This window comes from Acipenser ruthenus, chromosome 5 (assembly GCF_902713425.1).
Source record: "Acipenser ruthenus chromosome 5, fAciRut3.2 maternal haplotype, whole genome shotgun sequence".
In the NCBI taxonomy this organism is placed as follows: domain Eukaryota; kingdom Metazoa; phylum Chordata; class Actinopteri; order Acipenseriformes; family Acipenseridae; genus Acipenser; species Acipenser ruthenus.
In genome coordinates, this window is record NC_081193.1 from 58,642,366 (window position 1) to 58,658,235 (window position 15,870).

The 15,870-nt window shown below is 41.0% G+C and overlaps 1 protein-coding gene across 3 annotated transcripts in view; it reads right to left on the bottom strand.

Moving 5' to 3' along the window:
* Positions 1–15,870, bottom strand: part of phf10 (PHD finger protein 10) — a 110,954-nt gene that overhangs the window by 67,272 nt on the left and 27,812 nt on the right. For all 3 annotated transcript variants that reach the window (XM_034004268.3, XM_034004271.3, XM_034004270.3), the window contains exon 8: positions 6,196–6,346. In XM_034004268.3, the coding sequence (XP_033860159.1) occupies positions 6,196–6,346 (151 nt within the window). The remainder of the gene's footprint in view (positions 1–6,195; positions 6,347–15,870) is intronic.

The window sequence follows — 15,870 nt, forward strand, 5'->3', positions numbered from 1 at the left end:
CTTAAAAGACTACAATTCCCCTAGATCCTGGAACTCAGGGGCTCTGTAACGGCGGGATTCTGGGTAATAAAAAGGGGAGTGTTTTGTAGCAAGAGGTGGTGGTACGGCAGTGAGGCCCGAGTGTTGGATTGTTTTTTTTTTTTTTTTTAAGCGTTATAAAAAAAACCCTAGCAGGACGTGCCTGTTAAGGCCAAAGAGTGGAAAATATTGTTAGTACTAAACTGAACGGTGGCACGGTTATACAGCGAGCAGAGGCTGTAAGGGACAGTCTTCAAAGGACGGTGAAATACGAAAATACAGCAAGGGGCGCTGTTTAAAAATAAGCGTTTGGTGTACGCAATTCAACGCAAAGGACAGAACAGTAATACTGAAGACACTGCTCTGAAACTGGATATAAACTTACCTGCAACGCTACAACAATCTGTGAGTACAAGCACTACAACCGGAATACATATTCCTATACTTAATTGGTGGAGTGGCTGGCAAGCCAACGTGGTTACCCGGGAACAAGAAAGAGATGCTGTGTTTTCTTTTTTTTACTGGACTAAGTGCACCAAGTGTGGACAATTAAAAGACTGAAAAGAAAATGGTGCATGTACCAGTGGACTTAAAGTAAATCTTTATGGGATTTAATTGCCTTATGTTTGTGTGTACAGTTCTTCTTTATTATTATGGTGTGGATTAGCCACTCCCTAATCAATAGTCAGGGCTTGAAAAAGTGAGTTAGTGCCTAGACCTGGGTTAGTTTTTATTTTGGTGCTTATATTTAGTTTTGTCTCTAGTTTTGTTTTCTTTGTAAATAAAATCTCACCTATTGGTTCGCCATTTCTGTTTCCGACTCCATCTTTAGAATAGCATATTCAGTCAGAGTCTTACAAAATAGAGCACTCTTGCTCACAATATACATTATATATATATATATATATATATATATATATATATATATATATATATATATACACACATATACATACATACAGTGCCTTGCATAAGTATTCACCCCCCGTGGACTTTTCCACATTTTGTAGTGTTACAACCTGGAATTAAAATGGATTTAATTAGGATTTTTTTGTCACTGATCTACACAAAATAGTCCATAATGTCGAAGTGGGGAAAAAAAATCTACATATTTTTCAAAATTATTTACAAATAAAAAACTGAAAAGTATTCACCCCCTTTGCTGTGACACCCCTAAATAAGCTCTGGTGCAACCAATTGCCTTCAGAAGTCACATAATTAGTTGAATGGAGTCCACCTGTGTGCAATTAAAGTGTCACATGATCTCAGATTAAATACACCTGTTTCTGGAAGGCCCCAGAGTTTGTTAGAGAGCATATCTAAACAAACAGCATCATGAAGACCAAGGAGCTATCAAAACAAGTCCGGGATTAAGTTCTGGAGAAGCACCAATCAGGGTTGGGTTATAAAAAAATATTCCAAACTTTGAACATCCCCCGGAGCACCGTTAAACCCATTATTAAAAAATGGAAAGAATATGGCACAACCGCGACTCTGCCTAGAGAAGGCCATCCACCAAAACTCAGTGACCAGGTAAGGAGGGCATTAGTCAGAGAAGCAACCAAGAGGCCGATGGTAACGCTGAAGGAGCTGGAGATCCACGGCTGAGATGGGAGAAAGCTGGGCTTTATGGAAGAGTGGCGAGAAGAAAGCCATTGCTGAAAAAACCCCATATCAAATCCCCTTTGGATTTTGCCAAAAGGCATGTGGGTGACACAGCAAACATGTGGGGAAAAGGTTCTCTGGTCAGATGAGACCAAAATTGTTGGCGCAAAACGCTATGTGTGGCGCAAAGCCAACACTGCTCATCACCCTGAGAATACCATCCCCACGGTGAAGCATGGTGGTGGCAGCATCATGTTATGGGGATGCTTTTCATCGGCAGGGACTGGGAAACTGGTCAGGATTGAGGGCAAGATGGATGGAGCCAAATACAGGGAAATTCTAGAGGAAAACCTGTTTCAGTCTGCAAGAGACCTGGGACTGGGGCGGAGGTTCACCTTCCAGCAGGACAATGACCCTAAACACACAGCCAAAGCTACACTGGAGTGGTTTAAAAACAAGAACCTGAATGTCTTAGAATGGCCCAGTCAAAGCCCAGACCTCATTCAAAACTGTCTGATTTTACCTCTGACGATCCTGCTGGTACCACAGGACTTACTCAACGATGGTGAAGATGTCCAGTATTTAGTTTACGACTCTTTTTAAAAGCATTCTTTGTCAGTGGGGGAGTTTGTGTCCAGAAACCAAGTAGACACAGAGAATGGCTTAGGACCCCCCTCTATATATTCCAATTCTGTTAATTTCATACACAGAATGATATTATGACCCACTCTGACGTGACAGGGGAGAGCACAGTCAGCAGACTTACGTTGCTTGATCCCTGGGAAGGGGCGACTCAAGCCGCCAGGGTGGGTATTGGGAACGAGGATCTGTATTGCAATACTGAAGACAATATTGCGATACATACTGGAATTCAACGCCGAAGGATGTTGATTTTTTGCTACCAAAATAAATCTACAAATATAAAACTGTGCTTTTTGTCCTTTTTATTGAATTTAAAGTATTATAATGTAATATGACAATTAAACTCTCAAATGAAATGCCCAGTAACACATTTATGTTGGATCCTTTGAAGTACGTGCATGTGCTCCCAATTTGAAAAACAGAAAAACAGTGCTGGTTTGAAAGCTAATTAAACTTCTCTAAAAACATTGATTTTAAATGTATTTTTTATGTTTATTATAAATATCTATTTTCAATATGTTTTTCAAAAGTGCATCCTATCACTGGCTGTAAACACGTGTTTTACTGATACAGTTCTTAAATTGGTGACAAATAAAAAATACTGAGCATTTATGTAATTCGTAATTTTATTGGATGCAGAGCTCCAGAAAAGAGATGGGGGGGAGGACGTGATATACTATACAGGGCATTGTTGTGATTGAAGTTCTGTGCTGGAGATGACCTCATAATCAAAAGGAATAGGAAAAAAAAAAAAAAACACATGCATGATAAAAAAGTAAAAAAATAACCAAACCACCAAAGACAACATTTACCTGCAAGATGCTTTCAAAACAAGCCAAATTTGGCTGGAAAACCACCAATCTGGCAGCACTGATCAAGGGGAGTAGCCTAAAAGTTGCATGCGAGACGCATGCATTACCTATTAAATCTTACCTCAAGTTCAATGTACACAAAACGTGCGTTAGTATAATTTGTTTTAGAAAACTCAATTTTTTAATTGGCATTCCGGTACATAAAGATGTAGGCCTGCACCACTGTATGTAAGGTTGGTGGTACCGCCAGCATATTTGACTTCAGCCTTGCATAAACAACATTTTTGTTTGATGCTGTACAGCCGCCCTTTTTAGATTTTTTTATTAGGAAATGATTCCACACATGTGACTTTGATTTGCAGAATTTAAGCAGCTCAAAATTTCTGTGTGCTTCTGCCATATTTTCTTTTGTGTTAGCACTGCTGCTCACACTACGAGTTCTCACGGGAAATGATTCTCTCAAGACAACAGCTGACATTTTCCAGTAGATGTTTCCCTGAATCAGTTTAACCAAAAATACCGGTATTGTTGTTCAAATACCGGTTATGGTATTGACTGATGAATATCGCAATATACCGGTATATCGGTATTATCGTGCACCCCTACAATATACATGTAATTAATAAAAAAAAGTGTATTACAGCATAAATAGTTGCATAAATTATGTAAAACACAATAATTCACAAATATTATACAGGTCATAAGCAACAAGTACTTATCTATAAGCTCCTCCTGTCAGGTCAGTCTTGAAAAGAAAAGATGAGATCTGTGCGTGCAGTTTATGTCCTTGGGGGCAGGACATGACTACGTCACAGACTCTGCGAGCAGCGTGGATATATCTACTCAAGTTTCAGGTCTTAAAGAGGTTAATACCCATACAGTAAGGATAACATTTCTATTTCAGGGAACCAGGGTTATCATAATTTATATTTCAGGGAACCAGGGTTATCATAATTTCCCTTAATTTGAATCTCCTGCCATTTTATTCAAAAGAAAAAAGAGAAACAGAAATTAATTTGCCACAAACTTTTAGAGGCTCCCGCTCAATTCATGAGAGGCCTACCTCACGAACTTACGTCTCCCGGCTTTTTGACCAAGACAAAAAGCAACAAATTATCATGGAGCCTGGGCGCTGGGCAGAGATGCTTTTAAATGACATTATCTGTTATAAAGAGGTTAGTACCCATACGGTAATGGTTACATTTGGTACTTGAAAGGGAGCAGACATTTCATGCTATTCATAAAACGTTAAGTCTCCAAAATTGGTTCATAAGACTGAATCCAATATACTACCCATAAAATTGCTGAATTTAATTTTTTTTTTTTTAATATATCAAGTCCTGCACCTGCTTAGGAACAGTGTCATTTGGAACAATCCGATTTGCCAAGCCATTATACCGTTATATTTGAATGAATGCAAGATACAATCTAAACGAGAAGTAAAACGAAATAAATTATATACACAGACGTGCTCAAATTTGTTGGTACCCTTACAGCTCATTGAAATGATGCTTCATTACTCCTGAAAAGTGATGAAATTAAAAGCTATTTTATCATGTATACTTGCATGCCTTTGGTATGTCACATTTGTTGGTACCCCTTAGAAAAGATAATAAATAATTGGATTATAGTGATATTTCAAACTAATTAGTTTCTTTAAATTAGTATCACACATGTCTCCAATCTTGTAATCAGTCATTCAGCCTATTTAAATGGAGAAAAGTAGGTCACTGTGCTGTTTGGTATCATTGTGTGCACCACACTGAACATGGACCAGAGAAAGCAAAGGAGAGAGTTGTCTGAGGAGATCAGAAAGAAAATAATAGACAAGCATGGTAAAGGTAAAGGCTACAAGACCATCTCCAAGCAGCTTGATGTTCCTGTGACAACAGTTGCAAATATTATTAAGAAGTTTAAGGTCCATGGAACTGTAGCCAACCTCCCTGGGCGCGGCCGCAAGAGGAAAATCGACCCCAGATTGAACAGAAGGATAGTGCGAATGGTAGAAAAAGGACCAAGGATAACTGCCAAAGAGATACAAGCTGAACTCCAAGGTGAAGGTACGTCAGTTTCTGATCGCACCATCCGTCGCTTTTTGAGCGAAAGTGGGCTCCATGGAAGAAGACCCAGGAGGACTCCACGTTTGAAAGAAAAACATAAAAAAGCCAGACTGGAATTTGCTACAATGCATATTGACAAGCCACAATCCTTCTGGGAGAATGTCCTTTGGACAGATGAGTCAAAACTGGAGCTTTTTGGCAAGTCACATCAGCTCTATGTTCACAGATGAAAAAATGAAGCTTTCAAAGAAAAGAACACCATATCTACAGTGAAACATGGAGGAGGCTCGGTTATGTTTTGGGGCTGCTTTGCTGCGCCTGGCACAGGGTGCCTTGAATCTGTGCAGGGCACAATGAAATCTCAAGACTATCAAGGCATTCTGGAGCGAAACGTACTGCCCAGTGTCAGAAAGCTCTGTCTCAGTTGCAGGTCATGGCTCCTCCAACAGGATAATGACCCAAAACACACAGCTAAAAGCACCCAAGAATGGATAAGAACAAAACATTGGACTATTCTGAAGTGGCCTTCTATGAGTCCTGATCTGAATCCTATTGAACATCTATGGAAAGAGCTGAAACTTGCAGTCTGGAGAAGGCACCCATCAAACCTGAGACAGCTGGAGCAGTTTGCTCAGGAAGAGTGGGCCAAACTACCTGTTAAACAGGTGCAGAAGTCTCATTGAGAGCTACAGAAAACGTTTGATTGCAGTGATTGCCTCTAAAGGTTGTGCAACAAAATATTAGGTTAGCGGTCCCATCATTTTTGTCCATGCCATTTTCATTTGTTTTCTTATTTACAATATTATGTTGAATAAAAAATCAAAAGCAAAGTCTGATTTCTATTAAATATGGAATAAACCATGGTGGATGCCAATTACTTTTGTCAGTTTCAAGTTATTTCAGAGAAAATTGTGCATTCTTCGTTTTTTGTGGAGGGGTACCAACAAATTTGAGCACGTCTATATATATATATATATATATATATATATATATATATATATATATATATATATATATATATATATATATATATATATATATATAATCTCAAACCTTACCGAAGCTTTGTGTTTTCTATTTTCATCGCCACGCTCATAATCTGCATCATCAGAGTCTCCATCACTGTCCAGTGCAGGTAGCTCTGGGTCCAATGGAGGTTCATACAGAGCTGTGTTTAAAGGTAAGTAGCGTAACTCATTGGGAGAGTACCTGTAAAAAAAGAAAACAGGACATTACTTTTTATCCGCTTCACTCACAAATAGAGAATCACTTATAAAGTGTCTACAGAAAGTTTGTAGGTGCTGATCTCATTACACTCAAATCCCCCATTAAAAAGCAAGTAGCTTCAAATTGTTTATTTATTTATTTACCAATTTAGCCGTACGACCTGGGAAAGTTCTTTGAACTGTCCTAAATTTAATCTCTTGCACTTCTCCGGCAGTGAATTTCTATGGCTACCTGTAGCATCCCTTGAACCCTCAAATGTTGTGGCTCTAAAGACACCGCTTAAAAAAAAAATAGAGTCATAGCCCTAGCATTATTTGCTTTGAGGTTGTGTAATTTAATGGCTAACAGAATACTTGGTTGTATAATAAAAAGTGTGGAGTACAAAATCAAGGCAGTTACTTCAGCTGGTTGCTCGAAATTTAAATAGAGTAATGGTGTGATTGTTGTTCTGCCAGTTGCAGTTTATTATTATTTATTTATTTCTTAGCAGACGCCCTTATCCAGGGCGACATACAATTGTTACAAGATGATTAAACTATTATAAAAGGGTTCAAAATGTATTTTGAATTCTGTCTACACCAGTTGTTTTCAAATTTTATTGCCCATACCCCTTTCCAAATTATCTAGTCTATCGCTTACCCCCATCTGAGATAGGGTCATAATATACCTATGAAAACAGGAAAACATGATCTTTTCTAATTAATAGATGAATTACTGTAAATAACTGCTGTTAAACACGAACAAAATAAAATACAATTAGTTAACCACGGTGCAAATGCACTGAATAAAATGCCATGTAAAATTATTTCAATATCCAGACTCCAATAAATAAGCCAAAATGAGTTCAAATTGAGTCCAAAAAACAGGTTAGACTTCTGAAAAACAAAACTAAGGTTCCAATTTAAAACAAAATCAAAAAGCAATTCAACAAAACACATGTATTTCTTCAAAGAAGTGTAGAAAGAAGAGAGATTTATTTAAAGTAACTCGAATTTTATCATTGAACACTTCACCGGGGACAATGTAAAATGCTATGTGTGTCTTGTGTGGTGTCGAATCCAGCCAGAATAGCTCATTGTTTTGAAGTGAATATTTCCAAAAGCTAATTTGTTGAAAGTAGAAAGGAGATATTTATATCAGCCAATCAAAAATGACTTTTAGCAAAACGCTTACATGTTAAGTGTTTAGTGCAGTAGTCTGTTCGTGCTAATCAGTAGCTGCTACGGCCAAATCGTACCCGCTGGCATCTCTGCTGTGACCCCGGAACACACTCCCCGATGCCACCGTCGCATCTCAATGGAGGAGGTCACGTCACAAAAAAGAAATCTTTGTGAGCGGGCATCACACACTGCCCGATTGAAATCACTGGAAGGGACGCAAACTTGTGATTTTCTTCCTGATGTTTCCATGATTTATTCTTACATGATGTAATGGTGTTCTATATATTGTGACATCATTGTTACTTCTATCTTTAAATCTGTACTAATTATAATTAACATTAGAAAACGACTGAGTGCGAACAGCCAGTTAGCTTCCAGATCTAGCGGGCTTCGATTTTGCATAGATACCCGCTGGAACTTTGAAGTGCTTAACTGTGAATTAAATTTTAAATCAATCTGCGCATAAATACTGTCTTTTTCCCTTAACGTTCTAATCTACAATTACTCTGATAACATAAAAAGCTATTTAAAACATTGATACCATGAAGGTCAATTTTGATTTATTCAGAAATATCAATACTGGAGTGGGTCCTCACCGACTACAAACAATCCAGCTGCTGAATGTCTACAATAACAAATCCCCAACACTAAAACGAATAAAGAAAGACAAACGTACAGGAACATGAGCTTGAAAACAAATCCCCAGCACTAAAACTAATAAAGAAAGACATATCAACGTACAGGAACATGAGCTTCAAAACTTAGAACTGCCAAAAAATGAACTAAGAACAAGACAACAAACTAAATGGTCAGTATTGGTTTTTAAAAACTGGTTAGCTGAAAAGCACCATAATACAGAATTTGAAACGGATAGCGTGACACTGTTAAATGAGCGACTGTGACGGAAATATAATGAGTTCTGGTTGTAAATCTCCCTCTCGACCTGTGAGGATTCTAAGTAGCGAAAGGGAAAGGCTATGGACAGGTTGGTCTGACAGTTTATTCTCTGGTTCGGGAGGTCAGTCAGCCTGGAAAAAGACGAGACTCTGGTGCGGGAACGTATTGACCTGGAAGGTAAACGAGGTAGCAGCTGCAAGCAATAGAGTCAGCTGTAATCGTTTACCAAGGGGTTATGCATAAACGCATAAAAGGGGCCGGAGAATTGTAAATCTTTTCCTTCACTTGGGTTTCAGTGTTACGAGGAGACTGGAAGGACCGGGAGATATCCCCAAACTGAAATAAGGAGTTTGTGAGTGTTTTGCTGGTGTTTTCTGTTTAGTAACGGTCTGTGTTTGTTTCGTTAAATAGCACTAGACGGCTAAACAAATCCGGAGCTGTCACCAGGGGCCAGCACAAAGCCAGATCACCACAGCACGTAATATATTGTACTTCACCACAAGCACCGAGAGCACTCAATTTGGACCTGTGATCGTGTGTGTCTAATTGTGTGTGTTTTGTACCGTGTTTATTGTTTGCGGGACTGCACCCCTTTTTTTATTATTGCCAGCTCATTATTGTTTTCTGGCTGGTCATCAGACAATTGGATTTATAATCATTAAAACCCTCATTTCACCCGTACTTTGTTGTCTGTTTGTTATTTAGAATTACTGCATCCGCACTGCACCTGCTATACACCTGCTACTAATTACCACTTTGCCACAGCGACTCATGCACTTTTATGCTTCCATAAGAAATGCCAAAGGAAACCAATACAATGTGCCAAGTTACATCTCAATCACGGCAGGCATTAATAGGCATCTTAATAATCCCCCCATAGCAGAAATGTAAACATTACACATGATGTTGAGTTTACCACAGCAAACAACGTTTTTATCGGGGTGATTTAAAAAATGCACATGGGACGGAAAAGACAAATCCAAAAAACATGAATTCATCTCTGAACCTGACCTACAGAAACTTAACATCTGGCATCTTAACTACCGATGAACCAAGAGGGCTTCTGTATAAAGTGCGGTTTGATATAGAGCTACACTTTGCGCGTCGAGGCACAGAAGGTCTTCGAGCGTTGCCCGCAACCACTTTCAAAGTAAATAAAGCCAAAAATGGTTTGAGATATGCAATTCTAACCTACAACGAACACACAAAAAACCACTCTGATGCAACTGAGAGAAATAAAGCTATGCTTCGAGGCAGCGTGTTTGAAAAGCCTGGTGACCCAATGTGTCCAGTACAATCCCTCGTTAAAACTGCATATCCCTCGTTGAAGCTGCAACAAGATGCACGATAATGGCCTTCAACAAACAACTAGTTTTCTGCTCACGGGCCAGATAATTATTGTGTGTGTGTGTGTGTGTGTGTGTGTGTGTGTGTGTGTGTGTGTGTGGACACAACATGCTAGATGGATAAAAAGTCACATATGATTTCTTCTTGTTTCTCCTGTTCTTGTTCTTCAGATTATTTTGTATAGGTTGATTCGCTCAAGTAGCACGATGTTATGTGGTTTTAAAACGTAATATATAATTTAGTGTGTGTCAAGAAAACCACAAAGTTTTGGTTTTGTCACTTGCACTTAACCCTGTTTTTCAAAGTCAGCATAAGTATAAACTAAATGCATGTTTTAATGCATTTTAAGAATACAAAATTAGAAAGCAATATGATCAAATATATACACAAATAAAAAACAATAGGAAAAGCTTTGGTGCATTGACCTTCTGAGCAAAACACAAAAAACAAAAGCCCAAAACCAAGTATCAGAAAACACACACACATTATTATATATGGATTGTGCAATATTCACCCATTCTTCTTGGCAAAATTGTTCAAGCTCTGTTGTTGGTGGACAGCAATCTTAAAGTCTTGCCACAGATTCTCAAATCGGATTCACGTCCGGGCTTTGACTGGGCCACTCTAGGACATTCACTTTCTTGTTTTTAAGCCACTCCAGTGTTGCTTTGGCTGTGTGCTTGGGGTCATTGTCCTGCTGAAAGGTGAATCTCCGTCACAGTCTTAGGTCTTTTGCAGACTGAAGCAGGTTTTCCTCAAGGATTTGCCTGTATTTAGCTCCATCCATTTTGCCGTCTACCCTGACAAGCTACCCAGTCCCTGCCGATGAAAAGCAACCCCATAGCATGATGCTGCCACCACCATGCTTCACAGTAGGGATGGTGTTACCTGGGTGATGTGCTGTGTTGGGTTTGCGCCAGACATAACGCTTTGCTTTTAGGCCAAATAGTTCAATTTCTTTTTCATCGGACCACAGAATCTTTTGCCACATTTTTTCAGAGTCTCCCACATGCCTTTTTGCAAATTCCAAGCAGGATTTTACATGGGCTTTTTTCAGAAATGGCTTCCTTCTTGCCACTCTTCCATACAGGCCAGATTTGTGGAGTACCGGAGCTATTGTTGACACATGGACAGTTTCTTCCATCTCAGCCATGGAACGCTGTAGGTCTTTCAGAGTTGTCATTGGGCTCTTGCTGGCTTCTCTGACCAATGCCTTTCTTACCCAGCTGCTCAGTTTGGGAGGACTAAGCTCTAAGCAGATTCTGGGTGGTGCCGTATACCTTCCACTTCTTAATGATCAACTTGACTGTGCTCCAAGGGATATTCAATGCCTTTGAAATCTTTTTATACCCCTCCCCTGATCTGTGCCTTTCCACAACTTTATCCCAGAGTTGTTTTGAAAGCTCCTTGGTCTTCATGGTAGTATCTTTGCTTTGAATGCACTATCCAACTGTGGGACCTTACAGAGACAGGTGTATTTAATCTGAAATCATGTGAACCACTTTAACTGCACACAAATGGACTCCATTTAACTTATTGTGTGAATTCTGAAGGCAATTGGTTGCACCTGAGCTTATTTAGGAGTGTCATAGCAAAGGGGGTGAATACTTATCTAATGAAGACTTTTCAGGTTTTTATTTTTAATTATTTGTTTTTTTCACCCCCCCACCCCATTTTTTCACACATTGAAAGTGTTGAGTAGGTTGTGTAACTCAAAGGAAAAAAAAATCTAATTTAAATGCATCAAGATTTCAGGTTGTAACACAACAAACTGTGAAAACGTCCAAGGGGGGTGAATACTTACTATAGGCACTGTACATATACACACACACATATATATATATATATATATATATATTGTGATAAACCTCAGGGCATGGTCCTGAATGGGAGATATGTGAGGGCAGAGATTTTGTTAGGACTTTGTCCGTTCACAAAATGGAGGTCCCAATAGGACTACAGTTTCCAAAATGGTCGCCCACCACAAACTACACTACCCAGGATCCTTACCAGGTAATTAAGGTATGTCAGCACACCTGCAGGTGATCAAGGGTAATGACCAGCCCTATAAAAGGAGCAAACTGACAGCACCATAGCGAGAGGGGAGTAGAAGGAGTTTGGTGCTGTGTGTTGAGAAGATTTCTGTGTGTTCTATTGATTTCTGGATTGCTATATTGTGTATGACCCTGGACTGTTTGGATAACCCTGTTGGCTTTCTTGACCCTATTTTGGATGACTACCTGATTGTTGGCACACTCTGGATTAACATTACAACTCTGATTATTGGACTTCCCTTGAAAATAAACACGCAGGTAACATCCTGTTTAAAATAAACTTACACTTGTTGTGTCTATTGTGTTGTCCCCGCTCATACTTGTGAACAAAGTACGCAAAGAAGGACTAACTTTGTCACATTTGGTGGAGAATGCGGGCACTCTACTACATTTGACAACACAAATACAAAATTGAAAAGAGCAACTGAGACTCTGTGAAAGCAAAATGGAGGCAGTTGTACAGGCACTGATGCAAGCTGTTACAGCCCAGCAGGAGGCAACCAGGGTCCAGCAGACGGCGCATCAAGATGCCATGCGGATGCATCAGGAGGCGCTACAGATCCAGCACACCACAAACCAGTTGCTGCGGGAGGAGCAAGAAAAAGTAGCTAAAGAGTTGAAAACAAGCATCCAGGAGCTCGCCTCCAGGATTGGACCAAAACCCCAGCCTGTAGCACAACAGATACGCACAAACCACTATCTGCAAAAGATGACTCTGCAGGATGACGTAGAGGCGTATCTCACCACGTTTGAGAGAACGGCTGAGAGAGAAGGGTGGCCAAAAGACCAATGGGCAGGGTTCATCGCACCTTATCTTGCCGGAGATGCACAGAAAGCCTACTTCGATCTGGAGGTCGAAGACTCAAAAAATTATGACAAACTGAAAACAGAAATAATGTTGCGGCTTGGAGTGACCAATGCAGTGAGGGCTCACCGGTTCCATAAATGGTCCTATCAACCCGGACAACCCCCCAGAACCCAGATGTTTGACCTCATCCATTTGGCTCGAAAATGGCTACAGCCTGAGGCCCACTCATCAGCTGAGATCGTTGAGGCCGTCGTCCTAGACCACTACCAGCGATGTCTGCCCAGGGATGTTCGTCGCTGGGTCGGGCAGAATGAAGCTCTTTCTGCTGACAACCTGGTCGGTCTGGTTGAGCGATATTACACAGCAGAGTCCGGTGAGCAGTGGCAGGATGACAGACATACGTTCCCCAGGCCCTGGCGAACCAGCGGACAGGGTAAGTCTGTTCCTAGGAACTTGGGGGAAGATGAACAGCGGAGCGCTGTAAAGACAGTACAAGACTTGGGGGTAGAAACAAGGACACTGGCAAAAGTTGACAGTAAAGGGCCGGTGTATAGAGGGTCATGGCCCCGACCTACTATTTGTTATAATTGTAACAAAGTTGGACATATTGCTGCACACTGTCCTCTTAAAGAAGAGCCCATGCAATGCAATATGGGTAATGAGAATGAAGCAGACACTGTCTTGTATTCCTGTCCTGTTGTAACTGCTGTTTCTGAGAGAAAAAATCCCAATCATGAACATATGTGTACTGTGAAGGTTGATGGGAGAGAGGTGACAGCTTTGCTCGATTCCGGAAGCATGATTACACTGGTTGCCGAAAATGTGGTGCAGACCCAAAAATTGGATAAAGATCAGGGTGTCAGTATTACATGTATACATGGTGACACACGCCAATACCCCACCGCATTAGTACATATTCAGACAGATGCAGGGTCTCTTGATTATCAGGTTGGCGTTGTACCCTCCATGCCATATGATGTAATACTGGGGCGATATTTTCCTAATTTCACAAAATTGGGGCCAAACAAGGGCACATTGGAACCGCCCACCACAATTCTAGAGGGAGGTTTTAACCCTCAGAGCCAAAAGCAGGCAGCCTCAATCCCACAACCTAAGGGAAAAAATGGTGTGGACTTTGATGAGCCACGTGTAAAGGTTTTAGTAGGAGACAATAATGATAAGGAGGAGCTTAACGCCCCTGGGCCTAGTACCAGTAGTGACCCAGGTACGGGTGTCAATCAGGAAGAACCCAGTACCAGCACTAGTAGGGAAGGCATTAACCCCTTGTCAGTCCACCCAGTAGTTGAGGACATTGATTTTCCTGACTTGGAAGTATCGTCCATTAACTTTGGGACGGCGCAAGCACAGGATCTTAACCTATATCATGCAAAAGAAAATGTGAAGGTAATTAATGGGACCCCCATACATACAGAAAACATGCCTACCAGTTATCCCTACTTTATGATGAAGAATAATTTGTTGTATAGAGTGGATAAAATAGGATTAGAAATAATTGAACAATTGCTGGTACCTGCTGGTTTCAAAAAGACAGTACTTGATTTGGCCCATGGACATATATTAGGGGGTCACCTGGGGATGGAAAAAACTCGGGAGAGAGTATTAAGAAGGTTTTTTTGGCCAGGTGTTTATGGAGATGTGTCCCAGCATTGTAATTCATGCCCAGAATGCCAACAGACTGCCCCTAAACCGGCATTTCGTAGTCCCCTAGTTCCTCTTCCCATAATAGAAACACCATTTGACCGGATAGCAATGGATTTAGTGGGACCATTACCGAAATCCTCCAGAGGGCACCAGTACATTCTGGTTATTTTGGATTATGCCACTCGATACCCTGAAGCCATCCCGTTGCGTACCATGGCCTCTAAAGGCATAGCAAAGGAGCTTATGCTCATGTTTAGTCGGGTGGGCATCCCAAAAGAAATCCTTACAGACCAGGGCACCCCATTTATGTCACGGGTTATGGCGGACCTTTGTAAGCTCCTTAACATAAAACAGCTACGTACTTCAGTGCATCATCCACAGACAGATGGCCTAGTGGAGAGATTTAACAGAACCTTGAAATCTATGCTACGTAAGGTGATTGATAAGGATGGGAAGAATTGGGACTTCATGTTACCATATTTGATGTTTGCCATACGTGAGGTTCCACAGTCATCACTGGGATTTTCACCCTTTGAGCTAGTGTACGGGAGGCACCCACGGGGGATATTAGACATAGCACGGGAAACCTGGGAACATGAGTCCACACCCTATCATAGTGTGATCGAGCACATCACTAACATGCATGATAGGATAGCAGCCGTCACCCCAATCGTGAGAGAACACTTGAGACAGGCACAGGAGCACCAGCGTTTTACCTATAACCGACAGGCCACACTACGGGTGTTTCAACCCGGGGATCGGGTGTTGGTTTTAGTCCCGACTGTTGAGTGTAAATTGCTAGCCACATGGAAGGGACCATATGAGGTGATAGAAAGGGTAGGGGAAGTGAACTATAAAGTCCGACAGCCAGGCCGAAGGCGGCTTGAACAGATATATCATGTCAACTTATTAAAAGCTTGGAGAGACAGAGATGTTTTGATGGCGATCGAAACGTATCCCATCCCACCGGTAGGAACACCTGAAATCAACATAGCACCTACACTTTCCCCAGAACAGGCACACGAGGTGAAAGGTTTTGTGGGAAAAAATAAGAGGGTGTTTTCAGGGATACCAGGTAGGACACAGGTGGTAGCGCATGACATTATCACGACACCAGGGAAGAAAGTGAATATGAGACCGTATCGGGTCCCCGAAGCTCGTAGGGAAGCCATAAGGGCAGAAGTAAAGAAAATGTTGGAATTAGGGGTTATTGAGGAGTCCACCAGTGAGTGGTCAAGCCCTATAGTTTTGGTTCCCAAACCGGATGGCTCGTGGCGGTTCTGTAACGATTTCAGGAAATTAAATGAGATCTCAAAGTTTGATGCTTACCCTATGCCAAGAGTAGATGAACTATTAGATCAGATAGGGAAAGCCCGTTACATCACCACCCTTGACCTTACAAAAGGATATTGGCAAGTCCCCCTAACTACTAGAGCTAAAGAAAGAACAGCTTTTGCGACCCCTGACGGGCTGTTCCAATATACTGTATTACCATTTGGCCTACATGGCGCCCCGGCCACCTTTCAACGACTTATGGACCGGATATTGCGGTCCCATCGGGCATATGCGGCAGCCTAC